Below are 15,116 nucleotides of genomic sequence, written 5' to 3' on the forward strand. Positions count from 1 at the left end.
CTTTCACAGATCAGATCTGTTGTTTTTTTGTTCCTCATCCTTCCTGGCTTCTTCAAATTACCTCGATTCTGAACAGAATATAGATACAATTTAACCTAATCCCTATGTAGCATGTTGAGAAAGTTTCCAGTTAGTCAGGCTGTCATTTTAAATATAACAATATTCAGGGTAGAGCAAGTTGTCCATGCGATGCTTCAAACAAACTAATCTTAAATAGGAATGACAAGATTTCAGTCCCAAAACCACCCAATGGCCTGTTCATCACCCAATAATCCCCAAATACTTCCTTGAAGAAAATCTCACTTTCAGATTTCATTTTGCTGTTATTGCCTTGATCCCTTTTAAAATATCAAATTAATGTAAAATCTCAAGTCAGCTGGATGACAAATTAAGCAATTGTGTGATACAGGCAAACTTCAGTTAGCAGGTTGCTTGCAGCTATTTTAATTCCAGCTATTGACACACAAAACATTGACCACAGCTTTTATTCATCAAAGAAAGGCAGGTGGTCCAAGTTAAACAAATTGGATATCGAAAAAAAATGCCCGAAATTACTTTCTTTGCCTTTTTTGATGTCTCTTTAAAAAGATATTTATTTTTAATCTCAGAAAGAATTTTTGTGCAATTTGCCCTTGCGTTTGTGGGCACTCCATGTTCAGGGTGTGAATTTGATATGTTCTGGTGTGGATTTGGCATGTTCTTGTGTGAGTTTGGTATGTTTTGGTGTGGACTTGATGTGTTCTGTTGTAGATTTGAAAGGTCCTGTTGTGGATTTTCCATATTCTGCTTTGATATTCATGTCATGGTATGAACTTCCCATGTTCTGGCGTGAGCTTTTCAATATTCTGATGTAGGTACTTAATTTTCTGGGGGGTCGTCCATGTTTTGGTGTAGGTTTTGATCTGGACTCAGAGTGGATGAACAGCAATCAAATTTTGCCTCCACAGATGAAGCATTGGCACAACGCCAAATCATGACAAAAATTAGATTTAATGTTGATTCAAGTTTCATATCTGTTTGTTTAAAATGTCTGCTTGAGTCATTCTGATGCAGCAGACCTCAAACACTGACTGCAGACATTGAAGGTTAATGTTTACAGTGGAACCTGGGCCAATTTGTTGATGTCAGGGATAAATATTGGCATTTATACTCGGGAGAAAAAATGGAAAAAAAAGAGGAAAGAGTGACCTGGGCAGACTTGGAAAAGTTGCAAATAGAAATGAATAATCAAAATATGCACCAAATGTAGCAGCATCATGGTGAGGCAAGCATAGAGACTGGTGATGATTTTAAAAAAACCAAAGGATTGGGGAAGTTAATACATATGCAGAGTAAAGTCCTTGGAAAAGGGAGGTTAGGCGTGTGTGTGTGGAAGTGCATGTCATCATTGACCTGAAACATTAACTCTGTTCCTCTCCACATATGCTGACCAGCTGAAAATTTCTAACATTTTCTATTGGAGTTTCAGCATCTGCAACATTTGTTTTTTCTGTTCGTGTTTAATTCACTGCCACTTCTCTTCCACATATTTCCACCTTGAGAAAGTTCTGCTTTTCTCTGAGACAGGATTTATGTTTTGTCTCTTTTATCTTGTTCACCTTTCCATTTCTTTCCTTACGCTTGATCTCTCACAACTCATTTCACAGTCACACCTCCTTCTTCAGAAATTATCTCCAGTTCCAAATTACTCCACTTGGATCCCAGTGAAATTCCACCCTTGGGGTTGTAACTCCACCAAGGTTTACTGGTATTTCCTGACGTTCAAAGTTCCTCGAATGTCTTTTCTTGTTACTTCCTGAGGTCCACGTTCAGTAATATGTGCCATCACTTGAACATACTCTACCTGCCTTTTCAGCAGCACTGACTCACTCTATCACAAAATTATTCCTGGTCTGCAGTTTCACTCAACTTCATCTTATTCAAGGCTTTAACAAAACTTTGTCTTCCTTTCTTATGTGAAGGATTGCAAGTTTGAACAATTGATGGGTAGAGGCATCTCTTCTTTCACGAATAGTTGTGATTTAATATCATTAACCTCCTTCACTCTACACAAATGCAACCTAAATGCTGAGTTCCAATTCTCTTCCTGCACCTAGTGGTGCACTAAGGCATACTTTTGTCTGTTTTCATAGCTGGCAATTCCTGGAACAAGTTCCTCATCTATTGCAACTTGCTGAGTATTTCCAGTACTTTCAGTTTTCATTCTAAAATTGAAGAGCTGATCTATAAATGTTTAGGAACATTGACAATTCAGCCCCTTAAGCCTATTCTGTCATTGAATTAAATCACGGCTGATCTGTGTCTCAGTTCTATTTACATGCTTTTACTTCTGGTCCCTTCCCACTGAAGTAAATCTGAAAATCTCAATCTTGAATTTCAAATCACCCACCATCGCCCCTTGACATTCAGTGGCATTACCATCGCTGAATCCCCCATTATATGTGCATCCTGGGGTTGCCATTTACCAGATACTAAACTGGACTAGGCACATAATAAAAGAGCATGTCAGAAGCCAGGAATCTTGTAGTGTGTAGCTCATCTCCTGATGCTCCAAAGCCTATAAATCATTTTCTGCATGACACAAGTTAGTAATGTGATGGAATTATCTATGATTGCCTTGATGAGTCCAGCTCCAACAACACTCAAGAAGCTCAATATCAAACAGGACTAAGTAACTCTTGATTAAGCGTCCAGGAACATTCACCCCCTCCACCGCTCTCGCACAGTGGCAGCCACATGTACCATCCACTAGACACAAGAGCTCACCAGGCTCCATAGGCAGTGCCTTCCAGACAACTACCATCTAGAAAGACAAGTGCAGGAGACATATGGGGACATTCTCCAAGTCACTCACCATTTGACTTGAAAATATATTGTCATTCCTTCACTGTCGCTGGATCAAAATCCTGGAACTCCCTCCCTAACAGTACTGTGGTTGGACCCATGTCACATGGACTGTAGCAGTTCACCTCACCTTCTTAAGGGAAATTAGGGATGGGCAACAAATGCTACCCTAATCAATGACATCCACATCTCAAGAATGAATATAAGAAAATCCACAACTTCTGGGGATAGGAATTTTAAATTTCCCCTGTTCTCTGGTCAAAATTGTTTCTGGATTTACTGCTGAATTGGTTGAACAATGATTGGACTTTATTTTTTTCTTTTATTTTATTTCTTTGTACAGTAAATCTGAATAAAATGCCCAATTTGTAAACTAGGCTGGGCTTGCAAACTTTTCAGTGTGAAAGTAGGACTCAGTTAAACTACCATGATAGTTCATGACAATCTGAGTTTCTGAATTAAATGTCTTGTAATATGAATGGACTTGTAAATTAATATTTTAATCAGCTGGAGAATGCAGGAACAGAAGGAAATGGGTGTACATATGCATGAGGCATTGAAGATCGCAGAGCAGGGTTAAGAGGGTGATTAATAAAGCATATTGTATCACTGACTTTAATAAGGTTATAGGGTACAAGAAAACAGTGATTCAACCTCAACTGGATGACTGAGTTGCATCCAGTTCTGAGCGCCACACTTTAGGACAGATGTGAAGACATTGTAGAGACATTACAAAAAAGAAGCTTGAGTATTTTCTCAGGTCTCAGGAATGAGGAATTTCAGTTATGTAGACAAATTGGAGAAGTTGGGTCTGTTTTCCTTGGTGGAGAGAAGATTTAGAGGACATTTCATAAACGTATTCAAAGTCATGACAGGTCCGGATGGAGTAGATCAAAAGAAATAGTTTCCACTGGTGAAAGGACTGAGAATGCCAGGGCAGAGATTTAAAGTAATTGGCAAAGGAAGTAATGGAGATATTAAAAGAAAAGATATTAGCCACTAGCAGGTGGTTAAGATCTGCAATGCACTGCCTGACACTGTGGTGGAAGCAGGTTCAATCAAGATATTCACTAAGGAATTGATTATTATCTCAAAAGGAAGAATGTGCAAAATTACAGGGAGAAGCCAGAGGAGTGGCACTGGGTGCATTGCTCATTCAAAGAGCCAGCACAAACGTAATAGGCCAAATGGCCTCCTTCTGTGCAGAAGAATTCAGTAATTCGGTGAACAATAACATTTTGCTTTTTGTGTTATTTAAATTGCTTAATCAAAATATTGAATAATTTCCATAAACAAAGCAACACTGAATGATCAGGTACAGATCTGTTGACAAACCCATTGTCTAAGTCAATGTCAAATTGCTGCATCACATCAACATTTTCCTCTCAGACAGGGTTGTCTCTCTGGACTAGGGACAGTGAATGGTCAATGAATTGAGATCTGGTGATCTGTAGCTACAATGCCAGTTTCTGATATGCAATCTGTGGCATCATCAATGATATGAGTCTTCTTAAGGGTTTGGATTTACTAATATGGTGAGTTTACCTTTTTGCTGCTGATGTTTTCAAACATACTGACACCAGTATGTTACAAGAGTTGGTTTCGAGGTGTGTTGTGCAGTTAGCCCACTGTCTAATCCAAGTGCTGAGAAACATGAGAGTCTGAATATTGTTTGCATTATAAGTGTACAGTACTTTTAGTACATATTGGTCTGTCTATTTTAATGGAGATATTGGGCACATGAAACACTGGGTGAACTTTGATCTGGCAATCTTGGATTCTCTGTTATATACACATTATCGAGATTTGCTTTTGACTTGCGCATGATGTGTTGCTTATTTCATACTGCAGCCTAAAGTTCTAAATGGGCACCCAAGTAGAAACAAGTACTAGTGAGTGTTAGCAACATTTATTTAAATGTAATGGGCTTGTTTTCAAAGGAACAAACAACAAACTAGAAGATTAAAACCATATATTTAGTTAATGAGGACATTTCACTGCAGGGACTCCCACTAGGAATCGATTGACTGTTCTCTGTTTATGTAATATGTTCTGTTTACACCAGTGGCTGAGATGTGTCAGTTTAATGTCTCCGCTCAACCACAACTAAAATAATTTATTTTCAAACTGTTAAATCAGGAAGCATTTAACTTTTTTATGCTGTTAGTTTCCTGACATAATTATGTTAATAATAAACAAACAATCTACAGCACGGAAACAGCCCATATTATCCAACTGGCTTTTACTTGTATCAATGCTCCACAGTAAAAAGTCTGACAACACCAGGTTTCAGTCCAACCGATTTATTTGATAGTAAATTCACTAGCTTTCGGGTTAGCCCCTTCGTCAGGTGAATGGAGAGTTCTGGCCTCAGACAGAGCATATAAAGCACAGACAGTTTACAGATTACTGATTAGAATGCGAATCTTTACACCTAACCTGCTGTTCAAGTCTTAAAGTGGCCGACAATGTGTGTGGAAGGAGCACTGATCACAGGTTAAAGAGATGTGTATTGTCTCCAGACAGTGATCAGTGCTCCTTCCATTCACATTGTTAGCCACTTTAAGACTTGAACAGCAGGTTAGGTGTAAAGATTCGCAGTCTAATCAGTAATCTGTACTGTCTGTGCTTTATATGCTCTGTCTGAGGCCAGAACTCTCCATTCACCTGACAAAGGGGCTAACCCGAAAGCTAGCGAATTTACTATCAAATAAACCGGTTGGACTGAAACCTGGTGTTGTCAGACTTTTTACTGTGTTTACCCCCAGTCCAACGCCGGCATATCCATATCATCAATGCTCCACATCAGCCTTTTCTCATTCTATTTCATCAAACCTCATCTGCATATTCTTTCTATTCCTTCCTCCCTTAACTACTTATCTAAAGGCACTTATATTATTTGCCACTCCTCTGGTGGCATAGTGGTATTGTCATTGGACTAGTAATCCAGAAACCAAGGGGAGGTTACGCTCTGGGGACCAGGGTTCGAATCCCAGAAAGGCAGATGTTCATATTTGAATTCATGGAAAAAAAAATCTGGAATTCAAAGTCTAATAATGACCATGAAACCATTGTTGATTATTCCAAAAACCTATTTGGTTCACTAAAGTCCTTGAAAGGAGGAAATCTGCCATCCCTACCTGGTCCGGCCTACATGTGACTCTAGATCCACAGCAATGTGGTTGACAATTAGGAATGGGCAAATAAATGCAGGCCCAGCTAACGACACCCACATCCCATGAGTGAATAAAAAAGACCTCCATATTCTAACTTTATTTTGGGTAAAAAGGATCCTACTAAACTATTTTATTCATTAGATTTATTAGTTGACTTCATAGTCACTAGCCTTAGATTCCTCCATGAACAGAAATGTCCTCTCAACAGCTATCCAAATGAATTCTGTCTCCAACGAGCTATTATCTAATATAAAAATGGCCAAACATCAAAAAGATCACTATGACCTGATGGGAAATATGACTAACTTCTGAAAGTAAGGTTTTTAAGCTCCTGGCTGAGTATGTGGATTTCTCTGTTTACTTGTGACAAAGGCTTTGGTTTACGATGGGTGATAAAGTGAGCAGGATACAGTATGGTGATTGTTTTCAAGGAGGAAGCTGTACCAACACATTCATGATAATAAAGTCATTCTAATTGATCAAATGGACAGAAATCAAATACAAAGGGAGCCAGAAGTCCAATTTTAAATGTTACATGGGCTTAGGACTCTGCCGTAAGGTCAGGCAGCTGCAATAAACCAATCTGGATGATATGCCTACAGTCAGTGCAAAATTGCATGTCTTTGAGCCAAGGAAAAAATTATGGAACTCTTGAAGAGGAGAAGAAAGAACCACATAACAGTAAAAAGGAACTTCAAGCTTTAAGCTCTGATCCCTCTCCATGCCTGTCCAGCATGAATGGCTAAAAAACACCCCTGCAGATCCATTAGCTAAATATAAATAATTAAAATCTATGCTTGTATTCTTTTTATAGTAGATTTATAGGGGAATAGAAGTATTAATTTGTGATATAGCATAAGAGAGTCAGTCTTGTAGCTGTCATAAATATTTCACAATTTTGTTGCATTTTCCTGATGAAGACATGATTTGCTTTAAAAGATTTATTCCATTATTTAACTGGAGCAAAGGTTTTGGTTAACAATTCCTTCATACACCTGATAGATCGCCCCTGAGTCTTGTTTCAGAAGAGTCTAAGCCTGTTGAATCAGAGAGTTATAACCCTTCAGTTTTGGTTTTGTTCTTGTAAATCTTTTTCATTATTTTCTAATACCTCTTGGCTATAAATTTCTAACAGTCATAATAAAAAGAAATTGAGTGTTAGGACAAATGTTTTAATCATTCATCAGCAGGTTGAGATAGTTTTGTATGAGATCACCATACATGTCAAATTCTACCAAAAGCAGTGAAACATTTAAGATTCACTTCAACTCAGTGTAAATAATATTATAAATCAAATATGTTTCATAAACTGAGCACTTCACAATGATTATAAGATGAAAGGCATTCTATTCATTATTGTGTTTGCTATTTGGATGATTTAAGCTGATTTATACTTTAAATTGATGATTTTTCACTGAACTTGAGGGGACAAGATTGCGTGAATTAACGTACAACTGAAATGACTCATTTCTAGGATTAACTAGGCGAATGCACTATTGTTGATTCCGTCATCTTGTGCTGACTATTGAATTCAATGATTCTCAGCACTCCATTTCACACATTCTTTGAAAAATTACCACAAAATTGAGAGAAGAACCTGAAGCTGAATCCTGCTTTTTATTGCTTTTAAAAGGCACACTGGGAACACTCTCAATGAGGGTGCAGGTAAAACAAATGAAAACTAACAAATGCCACAAATTGGAAATAGAAACAGGGAATGTTGGAACAATGCAGTAAACTAGTCAGCATCTGTACCCAAATAAAACAGACTAACATTAAGTGTAAATTTTACCCACATTAGTAACTGTAAAATAAGAGAAGAAAAAGGGAGAAGTGGCAGATTTATGAATGACATTTTCCTTTGATTTCATACACGTAATTTTTATGTGACTTTTTACAGTAAATTTATCTTGCCTTTAGTTATTTTCGCACCATTTTGTTCTTTGAGTTGCTTTAACTGTTTCTTTAGGTGATGATCATTACAGGTCATCCTTTAGTTTTCAACTTTTCACAAAAAAAGATACAAATTCTCTTGTGGCAGTCAGCAATATTCTTCAGACTTCCACAATTTAGTGACTCTTTTGAGATATTGATGTGAGATTTCTTTGCCAGAACTGATTCTGGCAACAGCAAGGGTTCATAGTGTGTGAAGAACCAAGCTTAAACTCGATTGTAAAGTGCAGCTGAAACTTTGCAATGGCAAATAACCTGTATAGTGGAGGAATCACACTTTAATGAGGTGTGAACAGCTGCTGCAACTGCCCAAAATAGCAGATGCACACTTTAGCATCATCTGTCCAATACAGGAAGAGATTTGCAAAACTGGTTCCAGGGTAGTGGGATTATAGTTATGTGATGTACCAGAAAATGGAATTGATCTCCTTTGAGAAGAGAAGACGTTTGATAGAAGTACACAGTAAAGTTTAGAGAGAGTAAAAAAAGATAAATTGTTTCCAATGGTCGAAGGGACGATAACTACAAGTTACAGATCGTTAGGCAAGAAAAGCAGGAGCGACTGGAGGAATAAATATTTGGCACAATGACTGATTTGGATTTGGAATACACTTTCTGCTGGAGTTCAATAGTAACTTTCAAAAGAGAAGTGATTAGGTTTTCAATGGAGAAATAAATTGCTGGGATATGGGGAAAAAAAGCAAGGGAGCGGATTATCATATCAAGAGGCACATTTCTCTTACATTTTTCAGTTCTGCCAAATGTTTACCTCCAAAATGTCACCTTGACCTTTCTACTTGCATGCACTAAAAGGATCTGCTGTGCATTTACTCCATTTTCTGAGGAATGCAACGATTTACAATCTTGATTCTTTTTCTCTATTCTGAAGCTTCAAATGTTTCCTAAATATAGAATTGGCAATGCACATTATAAAGAATTAACCACTGAGGATAAATTGAATCAACAGCTTTAAACACTTCACCTATTTTTAGATCATTTATTTTGAACTTCATCGACATTTTAAGATGGATATGCTACAGTAGATCTTGACTTTGTGTGCTGTTTGCCTATATTCCACTGACTTTAATAGAAATTTTAAAAAATCATGTGAGAGGTAAGACAGTCTGTTGATTTGTTCTGACATGTTTTACGCTATTGTAAAATATCGAAATCTACTCCTTTGTCACATATTCAATTTTTATTGCTTGAGAGATATCAACAATGAGCCAAGTCTGGAATATTACCAACACGACTCAGGTGAATCTGAAATGTTGTCCCCAAACTATTGTGTTTGTAGATTGCTGCTACTTGTTGAGTATTAAGCTTAATCTATCCTGCTTTTAAGAAACGTACCAATTCTGCCCTGCAGCAGTGCCAAGGTGGAGCTGGCATGAAACATGCATTTTAGACATTGTCACAATATTTGGATATACCAGAGCAGTTTGCAACTAATCTACCACTTTAAGGTACAGTGATGGACATTCTGCCCAGTAATTTTGTAACAGTGTTAATATTGTTAATATCTGTTCTAATATTAGGCTTTGCCTGTCCTTCTCTGACTTCAAAGCACTATCCTTACAGAACCATTAGTTAACATGTAATCTGTAAATCTTTGGGATGAAAATGAATAGAAGATTAATTCCAATTTATTTTAAACGAGGAATTATTAGCACAAAAGCCATTTGCAACACAAATTTTCAATTGTATAACTTCCCCTCTAAGTATAGTGTTATTGTACACATGTTAAAATGATGATGCAAAATAATAAGATGGACTGACACTGGAATGGCAAAAGAGTAAATTTCAACACACAATGTATCATTTTCATTTAATTTACTGAAAGGACAGAATTTTCCCCACAGGCTTTGGGACCCCATTGTCAAGACAAATCAAAGATCTCTTGCCCACATTTGCATGGAGGGAGATTGGCCAAACTCCTGATTAGACTCTTCCATTCTTGCCATCCTATTAAGGGCAGTTGGGTGGCTCCCTATGAGGGAACTCAATGGACTCTCAAATGGGGGGTTTGGAAGCATAAATCTAAATAAAAATTTTAGAGGGGCCACACCAGCGGGCCCCTCAGAGCAAAAGAAAACCATCTGGCAGAAGCATCTGGGTCTCAGGTGGTTGCCTCTTTAGGGCATGGAGATTCTTGTCCCCAATAATCTCCCAGCTTGCCACAGAAATGCCACCTTCATGAAGCTGGCCATCTTTGCAAATGGCTGGGGTACTGTTCCACCACTGGTAAAATGCCAGAGCCACAAAATTTCCCCAGTTGTGGTCTGCAGTGTATGAATTGATTGTCTTGCTCTCTGCAGTGAGCAGGCAAACTGGTTCTCATGTCACCCAAGGAAACATGCCCAGTGGTGCAAATGCATCGGACAGCTGTGGCAATGTGGCTCCCCAGCTTCCCCCTCCTTCATGCCCAACATCACAGGATCACAAAATTCAGCCCAAAATTTTAAAACTAGGTATGATAGTACAAATAAAAGCTTGCATGTATTTACCTAAAATTCCTCTATATGCTTCCCATTAAGATAGCTAACAAAGGAATTACAGACAATGTGCTTATATATTTGTTCCTAATATCACACTGTGATTTCAGCTCAATGCTCTTGTGTTTTCTATTTCTAATTTAGTTCTGAACATATTTTGCACTGACAAGGTGGGCTTCCCATTGAAAAATTGTCAGAACTAACAATGGCCTTACATATATTTGGCTTCACCCCAACCGCAGCCAGTCCCAAGCAAGGTCCGAAATTTTCCAATGGGCAACCAACAAGTTTTCCAAGTTAATTTTCAACCTTTGATAGAAGAGTTCTGAACACATTTTTCTTTGCTCATGATAACTGAATTCTTTTTAGCCCCTCTAGGAAGTATGGTTAAAAATAAAATCAAAACTGACTGTGCAGAACACAATCACTGCATTCCTCACATTGAAAGGACAACATGTCCAGACAAGCTAAGTTAATTAAAACAACAGACAGGATTAACAGCACAGAAATCATTTGGGCGTTTTCTGTAGAATTTGACATGAAACATTGATTTTTGACTTGTGCTTTGTATTTCAGTCTTTATAATGGAAAAAAATTGCATTTGATGCAGGCATTAAAATTGCATCTCATCTATACCACTTTTCATATGACTACTTCAACAGGCATTGAGGGGCTTGGCGCCTAGATTGTTTTGATAGCATAACAAACGTTTGTGTAAATAAAAGGGAAGAGAATGGGACCAAAAAGTTCCAACAGGCTACTTGATTATATGCAAGACTGCATGGCAGATGAACAGACATTCTTCACAAATGTTTGGGACACTCTGTAGGAACGGTGAAAGGTTTGGGCAGAATTATGCTGCGTAGGCACACTTTTTACTCCAGGTTAGACTGGAGGAACCGAAGAAGCTGAGAGAACACTCAACATCGGCAAGGCAGAAAATGGGTGTTACTGAACACCTGGGAAGGTTCACAAGGTCTTCATTCCATAAAGAGGAAAATTATGTGGAAGGTATAATTGACAACTTTGAATATTGCTCATTTTACAAGCCTTTGAGAAAAACACTTGCTGGTTTTGTGACCCACTTTGTCATGCAAAAAAAAATCTCTCTGCCTTGTCCTCTGCCTCCTGCTGAATTGCAAATTACATGGATTCACATTGCATGGGCTAAACCATTGCTCTGACACTTGCTTCTCCAGTTGGTCAGGATAAGACACCCAATTTCCTATTAGTACAGGAATTTACTGGTGCTCACAAGGGTAACAAAACAACTAATTGTTTGTTTGATTGTTTGAACTGTCTTACCCTTCTGGTCAATCTTTCCAATTATCTCAAACCATATCTGAAACCAGCTGCCTCACAATAATCGACAGGGACCATATATTTTGGTTTCTCAGTTACTGTAAGGGATTAAGTGTCTATGATTTTCTCTCATAATCTAAAACTCTAACTATAGGTCTAGGGGCTTATACTCAGCACAATGTTCAAGTCTAAGTGAAAAATGCAGCTTTAGAGTAACTGCTGGGAGAAGGGAATACGTGTATGCCCCTTATTCATTTCTTTGGACATGAGGTATAATCCTCTCTGTCCAAGTCTTGGAATCATTCTTGATGTCCTCTCAAACTACTTAGACAAACTTGCTCCGTTAGTCTTTAGCACTCTGCTCCACTCCATTCTGGCTCTGAAGTTATATAATCATGCAAGCTACTTCACAATGATACAAATATGCCAATATTATTCAGCACAGAGAAGCAATGAATTCACAGCATTCATCTCCATTTCCCTATGTTCTGTCTATTACCCAATTGCTCGGCAGTTCTAGTGGATGCACATCCTCAATTTTCCTGTGGAATTTTAATGCATTCAGAATCCTTGAACTTATTTAGGACAGGTTGGAAGTGCATAGGCATTGGAAGGCACAATCTCAATCTCCACCTACTGTAAACACCCTTTCAATATGAACACTGGCAATTTTGTTCAAAATGGCATAATAATCAGTATAAGCTAATTCTGGCAAGAGATTTTTACTTTGTGCTGAGTTTTCGGTAAACACAAACCTTTCCTTTAGCAATAACTTTATAATTTCATTGCAAGCAACATGTTTCCTCAACTCTGCCAGCAATGAGCTTTGACTAATAGGAGCACGGATTTGAGCTAGGGTTGGAATAATGTAGCCTGGATTCTCTACCCTGCCATGTTGAGCAAGTGGGGGGAACTATGCTCTGTGCACATGAGAACTTTGTATTTACCTTTCCCTCAGAACCCTTCTAAAGTACAGCCAGGTGAGCAGAATGGAAGGAATTTGGTATGTGGAAATTGCTTTGATAGGATAGAGTACAAATGCTCATATCAGATGTCTCTCTGCTATTTTATCAGATGATTTAACAAATTTGAATTTGAAACAATTATAACTCTTCTAACCCTACACTGGCAGTAGTTAGAGTAATAAACTACATTAACCTATCATTCAAATGAGAAAGGGTAGCACACTGGCACACTGGTTAGCACTGCTGCCTCACAGCGCCAGGTACATGGGTTTGATTCCCGGCTCATCATTGTCTGCATGGAGTTTGCATGTTCTCCCCATGTCTGCGTGGGTTTCCTCCCACAGTCCAAAGATGTGCGGGTTAGGTGGTTTGACCATGATAAATTATCATTAGCATCAGGGTGATTAGCAGGATAAATATATGGGGTTACATGGATGGGGCCTGGATGGGATAATTGACAGTGCAGACTTAATGGGCTGAATGGCCTCCTTCTGCACTGTAGGGATCCTATGATTCTATGAGACCAAAACCTTGTCTACTCTCTCGATTGTACACAAAGCCTCCATGGGCACCATCTTGGAGAAGAGCAGGAGAGCTCTCCCGAAGCAAAATACTGCAGATGCTGAAAATCTGAAATAAATACAGAAAATACTGAGTAAACTCAGCAGGTCTAATGGCATCAGTGACCAGAAACAGAGTTCTTCTGGCTCTTCATGCCAGCAGGATCTTCTGGTCCCACCGATATCACTCCCTGCTGCAGATTTCCTGGCAATGAGGGATGGAATCAATGAAAAATATCAATGATAGTGGTGGGACCTGAAGATCCCACCACCGGCTAATGGCGTGCCACCTCCTTCCACTGAGAAACACACCACAGGAGGCCTGAGAATCTTTTCAGATATAAATTCTACCCAACAGTAGTTTGTCCAGCATTTTCTGCTTTTATTATTATAGGAGAATTCTCCCAGTGAACTGACCCATATCCCTCAATCAACTGATAGGGCTGATCAGGTCATACTTTCGCATGTGCTGTGTTTTGGAGCTTGCTGTGCGCAAATTTGGCTGCCAAATTCCCTTTCTTGACAACACTTTCAAGCATTTGGTTTGGCTTTAAAGCGTTCGGGATACGGGGGGGGGGATTCCTTTTAATTTCCATGATATCTGAACAAAGGGGGTCACAAAACAGGAGACCAATGCTTCTTGTCGCCTTCACCTCTCTCTCACACACACACACACACAGGACTCCCTTACCTGTTTCCACAATAACGGAGATCTGATCCTGGTCGGGTTGGTAGCTCCTGCCGGACAGACTCACGGTGATGGTGAAGGGAGCCCCCCGTCTCACGATGAGTCGGCTGAAACCAAAATCGGCTGTCCTGTGGTCTCTGTGGTTGACCTCACACTGAAAATCCGTATGAGCCACTGCCAAAGCTGAAGAAGCAAAACGAAACGGTTACAATAACGGGGAATCCGCAAACCTGATATGATTATCCCTAACTTTAGTGTTAACAAAATCGCTCGTATCAATCATTCCACCTTCTTCAGTTTCTGAAGAGTAACAATTTCTAGTAGCCTAATATGTAACGTAACAGACCGTTTTAAAACATCAAACTCTCAACAGATTTTTTTTTCTCAAGGCTAAGATTTTAAGTTGTAATATCTTCCCCACACGCTTGTTTTCACTGCAACAACTTCATTCATTCATTCATTCACTCCAACAGGTTTCTTTTTCTCTGCTCCTGAAGCTCTCTGACCTTGTGCCATGTTCTCTTTCCCCTGAAAAGTTGTCTGCTCTTCTCACACCCCTCTGTTCCAACTCTGCATATCCACTGATCACTTGGCAAACTTTTATACTCGCGCTAAACGCGTCACGCCAAAGCTCCACGCAAATCTATGCAGAACAGACCCCCAGAGTGTGACATCTGATATATGCAAATTGGAGGGTGGCAGAAGCTGTACATCAGGGCTTTTCTTTAAAGAAAACACAGCAGAGCTCCCTCTGTGGGCACAGGTCATGCGAGGGGAGCCAAGTCCAGCCATTCCTGTGCTGAAAATCCCAAAGTTGCTGAATCACCCCAGAAAGTGAAACAAACATTCCCCTACCAGGTGGAGAGAGATTTTAGTGTTTCTTTTTAATCGAATGAAGCAGAACCTATACAAAGACTAGTCAAAGGGGGAAAACCAGCTTTAAATCCTGTAGAATGGGGACCCAAGCAGGAAGAGGCTTATAACAAGTTAAAAACAGAACTGATATCAGCCCCTGGGCTAGGATTACCAGATCCCAATAAAGACTTCCACATATGTTGTAGTAACGAAAGAGGGTTCTATTCCGCAGTGGTAATACAAGATCATGGCGATAAAAGGAGACCCATAGGTTACTA

The 15,116-nt window shown here is 39.1% G+C and overlaps 1 protein-coding gene across 1 annotated transcript in view; it reads right to left on the reverse strand.

The window, feature by feature from the left end:
* The window catches only part of LOC145353982 (protein-glutamine gamma-glutamyltransferase 2-like), a 56,304-nt gene extending 41,748 nt beyond the window's left edge, over window positions 1-14,556 (reverse strand). Inside the window, exons 1-2 of the mRNA XM_080205038.1 lie at window positions 14,490-14,556; window positions 13,987-14,166 (exon numbers count right to left, since the gene is read on the reverse strand). Coding sequence (XP_080061164.1) covers window positions 13,987-14,166; window positions 14,490-14,499 — 190 coding nt within the window. The 5' untranslated portion in view covers window positions 14,500-14,556. The remainder of the gene's footprint in view (window positions 1-13,986; window positions 14,167-14,489) is intronic.
* Between the last annotated feature and the right edge of the window lie 560 nt (window positions 14,557-15,116).

Source organism: Carcharhinus amblyrhynchos, chromosome 16, assembly GCF_965287045.1.
Source record: "Carcharhinus amblyrhynchos chromosome 16, sCarAmb.v2.hapA, whole genome shotgun sequence".
In the NCBI taxonomy this organism is placed as follows: Eukaryota; Metazoa; Chordata; class Chondrichthyes; order Carcharhiniformes; family Carcharhinidae; genus Carcharhinus; species Carcharhinus amblyrhynchos.